This window comes from Heptranchias perlo, chromosome 32, assembly GCF_035084215.1.
Source record: "Heptranchias perlo isolate sHepPer1 chromosome 32, sHepPer1.hap1, whole genome shotgun sequence".
NCBI classification, from domain to species: domain Eukaryota; kingdom Metazoa; phylum Chordata; class Chondrichthyes; order Hexanchiformes; family Hexanchidae; genus Heptranchias; species Heptranchias perlo.
This window is the reverse complement of record NC_090356.1, coordinates 19,777,810-19,788,236: the sequence shown is the minus strand read 5'-3', so window position 1 is coordinate 19,788,236 and position 10,427 is coordinate 19,777,810. Positions and strand designations below refer to the sequence as shown.

Here is a 10,427-nt window from a genome sequence, read left to right as displayed (position 1 = left end):
GACACTAAGGGAATCAAGGGATATGGGGATCGGGCGGGAAAGTGGAGTTGAGGTCAAAGATCAGCCATGATTTTATTGAATGGCGGAGCAGGCTCGAGGGGCCTCATGGCCTACTCCTGCTCCTATTTCTTTTGTTCTTAAACAGTACATTTAGCCCATCACACATCAGACGTCACTCTTCATTACAGATGCAAAACGATCTTTAAAAAACGAGAGAGAAAGCCAGTCAATTAAAGCTGGGTGCTTCTGACCCAGAGTCTGAAACTTACAAGCGTTTTCTAATCTGCACAGTTCGCTCACCAATCAACAGTTAAACTCTGATCCACATGAAGCTGTGTGTACTTTAATATTAGACTTTGTGATTTTAAATGGATACAGCAGAAGAATACATTGTGCATTACATGGAATAAGACACCTGTCTTAATAAAACATCCAACTTACCATTACCAACATCACGAGAGATCCACTAGTAATATTAATCAATAGTAACTCACCACTCTGAGCAGAAGTATTGTGCTCCTTGCTGGTAGCGAGGCACAAATTGGGTACAAATTGGGCCAGAATTTGCTGGCAAGATAACAGCGAGTTTAATACTCGTGCCATTATTAATGTGTAAATCACCCAGCAGTTTGTGGGGAGGACGAGATACCCCGTGATTGCGAATCGCCACACATTCCTGGACGATTTACGCTGCTCTGCCGTTAGCCTCGCAAAAACGGCAGCTCGCCCTCAACCTCTCCGTGAGTTTCAAGAAATCGCTGCATTTGCGCATTAATTACCAATTAAACGCGCCACAGAAAGTTAAGGCTGGCACTTAACAGCGTAAGTACCTTTTTAATGAGGAGATGTATGTTCCTGCAATGTTGGATTAACCTGTAGTTTCTCGCACTGTCAACCTCTCCAGCTCAGAAAGGGAACAATTGAAAATTTGGAGTCTCACTCCTGCAGGGAGTAAATTGTTCTTAGAGGTATATAAAGTTTAAAGTGTTTTACTTATTTTCTTACTTTTCCTTTCTGTCTCTTCTTTCTCTCTCTCTTTTAATCCAATCTTTCTTTCCCTCACTTTATTTCTCTTTCTGTACCTGATTTCACCCTATTTCCTTCTCTGTTGCTCCTATGTTTCTTTCTCAATCCTTAAATCTCATTGATTAAGGAGATAGACCATTGGTCCTGTCGTTCACCAAGGTCCCAGATGCTCTGTTGCGCCCGTCGCACCATTATCAGATCGCAGTTCCAGCAACTTGCAGCCCAAAAAAAATTCAAGCTGAAGGATGAGGGAGAAAGTCTAACAACCAGGGCACACCACGAGATTCCCCACTCCAGCAAATTCCAGGCCACTGTGACAATCTAATATCTCAAAAGCTATTTACATTTTTTTTTACCAAATCTGTATCTTTGATTCACTAAGATCAGGTAGTTTCAATGATTGTTTTGCTTGTACACAGGAGAGCTGAGTGAGAAACAGAAACTGGAGCTGGAGCAGCACCGTGCACTGGTGCGGAGTCAGACACTGGAGCTGAACACTCTGCGGCAACAGCTGGCCAAGATGTCCCAGCTGGTGGACGTGAAGAACGAAGAATTCAGAAGCAGCAACGCAGAGTTGAGGTATGCGAGCAACTGAATGACCATATAAGGAATTTGACGGTGTGCTCTCCTTTGTTGCTTGTGGCGGCTGTGACATCTGCTCCACATGGTGGCAGTGTAAGGCCGCATACCCTCGAGTGAGTGGGTTTGACCAGCTCTTCGTCTGGCCTTTAGGCACGGCAGTCCATCTGGGAGGCGGCAGAGGACTGAAAATTGTGCACGCTCTGTGTGGCTTAGTTAGCAAATGCAGTGCCGAGTGAGGTCCTGGGGTTTGATCTCTGATTGTAATGAGTTGATCTCAGCATTACAGGACGCTACAGTTGGCTTCAATGCCATTGGGCTTTGGAGGGAAAGAAATCAGCCAGGGTTCCCACTCACTATCCAGCGACCCCTTCTGAAAGTGTGTGTGTGTGTGTGTGTGTGTGTGTGTGTGGTCATCTGGTGATGATAGGATCAGACTTAGCTCCTGCAGTTATATAGCCCACTAACACTCAGCCTTGGGCGAGGTGCTGGAGGGGTAGCCAGCACTCGCACAGCTGTATCGCAGCAAGGGTTGGTGCAGTTATAGTGACCGTACCCTAGGTAAGTTTAGCTAACTCAGCAGTGCTGGGACTCTCTGATGCATTGTTTACAAGACAGTGTATTTAGGCTGTAGGCCATCAGGGAGCTTGTACAGTGCCTTCAGTGGTGATGAGTTGACTAGAGTTTCTCAGTCTGCGTTGAGAATGTGACTGGGATGATTCAGTTGCTCTTTTGGCTGGGCGAAGGGTATGGAGAGTTGGAGATTGAGCTGTCAGTAACCGACCTTGGGAACTATGCAAACTGTGGGGAATAAGCTGGTGATAGTTATGTGTCACCTCAACAGACAACTATAAGAAAGGTACAAAGCAAAATTAAAGATTCTTCACCCTAACATCCAAGTTCTTTAAGAGGGAACACTAAATAACCAGATATATAAAATCATCCAATTTGTTACAAATGTAAAGCAATTTTAAACAAAGGTACAAAAATAAGGAAAGCAAGTTTTCTGACCTTAGGAAGGAGACAACAATTTGTAGCAGGTACACGAACATATAATTACACTCTATTTGACCTCAGGATATGGCTGCTAAGCCACCAAGACATTGTGGCCTCAAGGGGACAGTCTTGGTTACACACAGCCTTGCTTAGCAGTAGGATAATACATTGTGCGTTGCATAGTCCTTTAAATCATTTCAGAATGTTGTAGATCTGTTCCTTCTAGGGGGGAAAGCCTACGATTGAAAGGGTCTGTTTTATATTCTTCAAGGTTCAGTCAGTGGGCAGAGAGGATCCATGTGATGTTTGTTTTGTATTGTTTGTAATAATTATTTGTTTTTAATTTAATGATTTAAAGTAATTCTATGACCTTGGAGTTATTCTGTTGCATTGTCTCCCAAAATCCACTGTAAAGAAAATGTTACATCATCTCCCATTGGAGAGTGAATGTTACACCATCTCCCATCATCCCATTGGAGAGTGAATGTTACACCATCTCCCATCATCCCATTGGAGAGTGAATGTTACATCATCTCCCATCATACATTGAAGAGTGAACATTACACCATCTCCCATCATCCCATTGGAGAGTGAATGTTACATCTTCTCCCATCATCCCATTGGAGAGTGAATGTTACATCATCTCCCATCATCCCATTGGAGAGTGAACATTACACCATCTCCCATCATCCCATTGGAGAGTGAATGTTACACCATCTCCCATCATCCCATTGGAGAGTGAATGTTACACCATCTCCCATCATCCCATTGGAGAGTGAATGTTACACCATCTCCCATCATCCCATTGGAGAGTGAATGTTACACCATCTCCCATCATCCCATTGGAGAGTGAATGTTACACCATCTCCCATCATCCCATTGGAGAGTGAATGTTACATCACCTCCCATCATACATTGGAGAGTGAATGTTACATCATCTCCCATCATACATTGGAGAGTGAATGTTACATCATCTCCCATCATACATTGGAGAGTGAATGTTACACCATCTCCCATCATCCCATTGGAGAGTGAATGTTACATCACCTCCCATCATACATTGGAGAGTGAATGTTACACCATCTCCCATCATACATTGGAGAGTGAATGTTACATCATCTCCCATCATACATTGATGAGTGAACATTACACCATCTCCCATCATACATTGGAGAGTGAACATTACACCATCTCCCATCATACATTGGAGAGTGAATGTTACACCATCTCCCATCATACATTGGAGAGTGAATGTTACACCGTCTCCCATCATCCCACTGGAGAGTGAACATTACACCATCTCCCATCATCCCACTGGAGAGTGAACATTACACCATCTCCCATCATCCCACTGGAGAGTGAACATTACACCATCTCCCATCATACATTGGAGAGTGAACATTACACCATCTCCCATCATCCCACTGGAGAGTGAACATTACACCATCTCCCATCATACATTGGAGAGTGAACATTACACCATCTCCCATCATACATTGGAGAGTGAATGTTACACCATCTCCCATCATCCCATTGGAGAGTGAACATTACACCATCTCCCATCATCCCATTGGAGAGTGAACATTACACCATCTCCCATCATCCCATTGGAGAGTGAACATTACACCATCTCCCATCATCCCATTGGAGAGTGAACATTACACCATCTCCCATCATCCCATTGGAGAGTGAACATTACACCATCTCCCATCATCCCATTGGAGAGTGAACATTACACCATCTCCCATCATCCCATTGGAGAGTGAACATTACACCATCTCCCATCATCCCATTGGAGAGTGAACATTACACCATCTCCCATCATCCCATTGGAGAGTGAACATTACACCATCTCCCATCATCCCATTGGAGAGTGAACATTACACCATCTCCCATCATCCCATTGGAGAGTGAACATTACACCATCTCCCATCATCAAATTCTGAAGCTCACTTACATTATTGCCTCACATTTCTTTCAGGAGCTCCTTATTTCAGTACAGCATTTAGAATTTCTGTGGGATTGGATACTGGAGTGAGTAGGTACATGCAGGCTCCATGTACGAACATTTGAAAATGACGACCAGGAAATCTAACCTGTCCCATACAGTTGTGGTGTCTCATGCATCACGATACAGACACTCCCCACCCACCCAGAGCCACGTGTCAGTAGTTCTTAGTTACCCGATCTCCTGTTCAATTTCCTTGTTTCTAAGTTTGTCACAATCACTTGCAGGAAGTGTAAGGAGAAGCTGGAACAGCAGAAAGCGGCAAGGAAGGAGAAGGCGATGCAGTGTGAGAAACTACAGGAAGAGCTCAGTGAACGAGATAGCCAGCAACACCAGCTCTCTGTGCACAGTGAGGTATCGTTGGGTTCACTCATTAGATGTTAGTTGAGAAGCCTCTCACCTTCTCAATGTTACTCCAAGTCAATCATTATCAACAGGGTTCCCCCCTGGATCGATGGGTGAATGCATTGCCCAGTGTGGACTGACCAAACATACCTGAAAGGTCCCTGGTCTGTCCTCAGTTAGTTGACCTAAACTAGGGTGGCAGTTGGGATCCCAGGTCTAGGTAGGAAATATCAGTTGGGATTCCTGCTCCCGATCGCTATCCGGTGTCTCCCTGCTCGAAAGTGGGCTTCTGTGGAAGTTCAGTAAGGGTAAGATCAGGTTCAGCTGTGATGCCCCAAATGGTTGATTAGCCTGCCAAAATTTACTATCTAGGCTCATGCATGAGGCCATTTGGGTGAGGCGTAGAGGGCTGCCAGTGCCCGTGATACCATACCCGACAAGGGGTCTGCACCTTAAGCAGAAGAGAGAGAGAGAAGGACAGAAATAAAAAAGAAAGAAGATTGTGGGATAAAGCTCCACCCCGGGAAATGAGCACATGAATCACTGCAGTGCAGTACTGAGGGAGTGCTGCACGGTCTTTCCGATGAGACATTAAACTAAGGCCCTGTCTGTCTGTTCAGCTGAATGTTCATACAGCAGCCTTGCAGCCAACAAACAAGAGGATTGAATCACATCAATCTGGGCTGGATTTGAAATCAGGTCCCAGTCTAACTCGCAACATCATCCAGTCCCACCCACCCCTGGTAGAGTTTTAATTACCATTCACAAGTTAATTGCAGAGTGAATTTCATAGCAGCAGATTGTCGTGATCCTACGTACAGAACAAAGACCCTAGTGGGGCTAAAGGACTGTCAGTGTTTCACATGCAGTGAGCAGAAAAGATTGCTACATTTGTCTGCAGAATGGTCAAAACCTCTGAGCAGAATACCAATAGTTTGGAGATTCTCATCTTGCCCAGCACTTAAAATTCTAGCCACGTATGTGGTTCGCTCCAGTGGGGAAGATCAGAGCAGCTCTGCCCAGCTACTCTGAGACATAGTCCGCCAACGCATAATTCAGCAGCCGAATGGACTGTGCAAGTTACTGCAGCAGTATGTCATTTGCAGCTGTTACGTGAATGTTTGTTTCTCTTCATAAATTATGAAATTTTGCAATAAACAAAAAGCTGGAAATATTAATGGAAAATGCTAGAAATACACAGTGGGTCAGTTGGTATCTAAAAGGTTAGCTTGTCGGTTGGAGACCCTTTTCTGGAATCTTCCGTCCAAATCGTTGGCCCGTCTCTTTCAGACACCGACGGGCCTGTTGTGTACTTCTAGAACAATGTAAGACAGCGAGGTAACAATTGGTAATGGGCCTTTAAAATCGTTTCTGAGATGAAAGACAATCTCTTCTGCTGACATTTCACAGACTTGTCTGTTCTGCTCCGTCAGTGGAGACCACATTGGTTCCAGCTGCCCCGCAGTTTATCAGTTAGGCCACAGCAAAGGAACTGACAGCAGTTTTATTGTGTGGAAATGCTGTATAAAAAGTAAAAGGAAAATAAATCCTTCACTTTTTTTTGCTCTGTATTTTATCGAAACACTGAAACCAGTCTATGTGACAAGCTGCAAGGTTAATACAGGGCCCCAGACAGCAAGCAGGCAGAGAATTTAGAGGTTTTGTATCACGGTTTATTTTCAAATTTACTCTCCTTGTCTCCTGAAGGTGCTGACTGCTCCTGAGCTGCGGTTTCCACGGGTGACTGGGTGCCCTCTGGTATATTGCCCAATTGCCCATTCTTCAGAAGTGAGCCTAGACTGTGAGACCTCGATTTTTAACTCGGCGGAAACCAGGCCCGGGGGTACGGGTGGGAGGGGTGCAGTTAAAATGGAGCTGGGGTCTTACCCACTCCTTTCCCACTCCGATCTGCAAGTTTAAATTGCAGGCGGCGAGGACACCCGCCCCAAGCTGGCGGAGTCCTTTTTAAATACGCAGGCTGGGCTCCGATTACGTCATCAGGACCCGATCCAAGAGTTCAACCTGAGGCCTGAGCGGGGGAGCAGTGACGGCGGGAGTCCGAAGCTGAATATTTAAGTGAGCGAGTTTGTCGCTCGTCCAGGCCCCCCCACCCCCCAACTTAAAACCAAGGCCTGAATGTCAGCACAGTGTTCGACTGCGGATGCCGATCCTGTACTCACCCGATATCCACACCTTATCTGCGCCTTTGCTGGACCAGTCACTAGATAGTGATCAGGAGCAGAGACCCCGGCTGATTTGTGCACTTTTCCTATCTTGACCAAGGTCACTGAGCACCACATGGCACAGTCCTGCCGAGATCAGACAGAGACTTTAACCTGCACAGAGAAATAGAAAAAACTGAAAATGCTGGAAGTGGACAGCAGCTGTGTCGGCATCTGAAAAGAGAGAAAAGTCCAGTTAACGTTTCAGGTGGAGATCTGGTTAGGGTTGTCCTGGAATCTCCAGGAATTGAAGATTAATCTCCTGGACACTGCTGCGAGCAACACCCGGGAGAAAAACTGTTGTATTTCATTTTCTTTGAACACTTTCATTTATTAGTTATAAAACCAATGGGGATGGGGGAGAAAAAGGTTGTTTCACTGACTGATGGTGAAGAGTCATCCAATCGGGGAACGAAGAGTCTGTTCGCTTTCCGATTGGAGCAGGAAGGCAGTGAGTCATGAGGATGGACGTGTTGGGTGACCAATGGCGGGAGCTTTGGGGTGGGGGGGCGGGGGCGGGGTGGTTGGAGGTCATGTGATGAAACCTTCCCGAATACGTCCAACTAGAGTTGGCAACCCTAAACCTGGTGGAGAACTATCCCTCCAATGAAGGGTCTCCATCCAAAACCCTAGCCTCTTCACTTTTCAGATGCCGACAGACGTACTTGTGTATTTCCAGCTGTTTGTTTTTATTTCCTGTTGTGCTGTTGCTTCTTGTGTTTTAAGGACTTCATTAAAATTTAATTTGTTTGAGAAATCACTGGGGGAGGAAAAATCCTTGGAGCCCTTGTAATAATTTTAAAAGATATACTTTGAGGGCTTTGCATTTGATCAGTCTGACTCACATTTCTAACTTCAAAATGAAACTGCAATATCTCCGTAGCTGCTCCCACCCATCTCACTATCGCTCCCCCTCCCCAGGTCCATAGGCTGCCTAGGTTTAAAGTTGGCTGGGATGTAAATATTTGAAGAGTGGTTCTGTTCTGCTGCTTTACAGCAGGCAGATTGCTGACAACACACCCTGTGAAAAGAAAGACTTGCATTTATATAGCGCCTTTCACAACCTCAGGACGTCGCAAAGTGCTTTGCAGCCAATGAGATACTTTTGAAGTGTAGTCACTGTTGCAATGTAGGAAACGAGGCATCTAATTTGTACTCTGCAAGGACCCACAAACAGCAATGAAATAATGACCAGATAATCTTTTTTTTAAGTGATGTTGGCTGAGGGTTAAATATTTTCTAGGACACTTAAACCACCAAACGAGAGTGCGACTAACTTTTCAACTTAGATCAGTTGGTCGCACTCTCGCCTCTGAGTCAGAAGGCCAGGACGTGAGCACATAATTCAGGCTGTCAATTCAGTACAGTTCTGAGCCAGTGCTGCATTGTTGGTCCTTTGGATGAAATGTTAAACTGAGGCCTCGTTTGGTGGTTTAGGTGAACGTTAAACACTATGAGCAGGAAGTTCTGGTGTCCTGGCTAACACTCTCCCTTAACCAGCATTATCAAAACATAGATTAATTGGTCATTCATCTTAATGTTGTTTGTGGGACTTTACTGAGCACAAAATAGCTGCTCTCTGTCTACGTAACAACAGAGAATGTACTTCAAAGGAATTAATTGTATATGGAACGCCTTGGGACATATCTGAGAGATGTGATAAGGTGCTGTACAATAGATTTTTTTTGTTTCTTATGTGATGTGGTAGGATAGAGAGACTTGTTCCAACCACTCTTCCCTCTGTCCTCTTCTCTGCACAAGGGAGCAGTCTGTTGCATTGGGCACAAGAGAACGCATCTGGAGGAGGACATAGCAATCAATGGTAACAATTCGAGCTTGCTTCAGATTGGGAAAGGAATTCTTTTTAGGCAACTGGTCTGTAATTCTTAAGCATTATACTGACTACACTCCTAGTGGCTTGAATCTCTTATCTTTTGACTTCTGGCTGTTTCTCAGTGGCCAGGGCTGCTGACCTAAAATAACAGCTGAATGGTTCCTCTCAGAACCTTCCTCATACAAATTGATTCTTGGGAACAAACCATTAAGGAAAAGGCTTTTACTCTTGGGTTTTGGCCAGAAGAGTAAACATTCTAACATCACATTAGAATGTTAGAGGATTAGTGGAGAGGATTAGGAGTTTTATTGAACTAGAGCAGCCATTTGTACAAAAACAAAGTGACATGCCAGCAATCTTCATTCATTTGCCTTCAACTAAACTTCATTGCAAAATAACTTTGTAGAGTGTCTCTAATTATATTATGGGTTGGGATGTTGGCAGGAATCAGAAGGAAAGCTGATCAATTGGCCACCTCGTGGGCCAACACCAAAAGTCACATGCAGGACTTGAAGCAAGCCTCACAGCTTCAGTAGACACTATTCTCTGAATTTATGTTGCAGTGCAAATATTCCTTTTGGGCATTATTTCTTAAGGTGGGCCTTGACCAGGGCTTCAAACTGTGGAATTCCTTACCTCCTTTACTCTTTCCTTCCTTTGCAATCTACAAGGCTTTTAAAATCCAAGCTGTACATCACCTAACCTCTGCTTCTCAGTTTTCTTCCTCGTCTCTGGTTCTCTTTTCAACCCTAAGCCTAGAAATTGGTCGGCAAAATGTGTGCTACTCGGACTACTAAGGCCCCAATATGGTGGGCAGGAAGCGTGCGCACATTTCCGGCTGGAAGTGCGCTGCCCGCCATACGGGACACGACATACAAGAGGCGTCCTTTACCCATGCCTGATGCGGGGGTTAGCTCCTTTGCCCATGCAAATAAGTGACCCAATGTCTATCTGTGGTTCCCTCAACATGTTTGGTTTGCCCTGAGGCAGCCAGCACCATCGCAGGCTACACTCAGGGAAACTGAGCCTAGGGATCGCCTGCAACAAAGAAGATAAATAACCTGAATGTAAGCACTCTTGCTCCTCTCCATCCCACATTTAACCCCCACTGCCAATCGCCACCACTCCCGACCTCCGACCCTCCTCCTCGTCATCCTCTCTGAACCCCCGATCGGTCTCTTCTGCCGACCCCCGATCCCAGCCCCCTGGCCGGACCCGATCCCAAACCCACTCACCTGAGGGCCGATGAGATGCTGGTAATGACCCAATGTTGCCCAGCTCTTCGCAGGTGGGCTCCAATGTCACGTCAGCTCTAATATAATGAGGCCTGAGGCCCAATATCTGGGGCGCCTCGGACCTCACCATTCTGGCACCTGCTTGCTCAAATATGGGCGCTCCCAAATTTCTGAGCCCTGGT

The 10,427-nt window shown here is 45.4% G+C and overlaps 1 protein-coding gene across 2 annotated transcripts in view; it reads left to right on the top strand.

Moving 5' to 3' along the window:
• fhad1 (forkhead-associated (FHA) phosphopeptide binding domain 1) overlaps nucleotides 1-10,427 on the top strand; it is a 112,675-nt gene that overhangs the window by 50,752 nt on the left and 51,496 nt on the right. For both annotated transcript variants that reach the window (XM_067970580.1, XM_067970579.1), the window contains exons 22-23: nucleotides 1,446-1,605; nucleotides 4,837-4,963. In XM_067970580.1, the coding sequence (XP_067826681.1) occupies nucleotides 1,446-1,605; nucleotides 4,837-4,963 (287 nt within the window). The remainder of the gene's footprint in view (nucleotides 1-1,445; nucleotides 1,606-4,836; nucleotides 4,964-10,427) is intronic.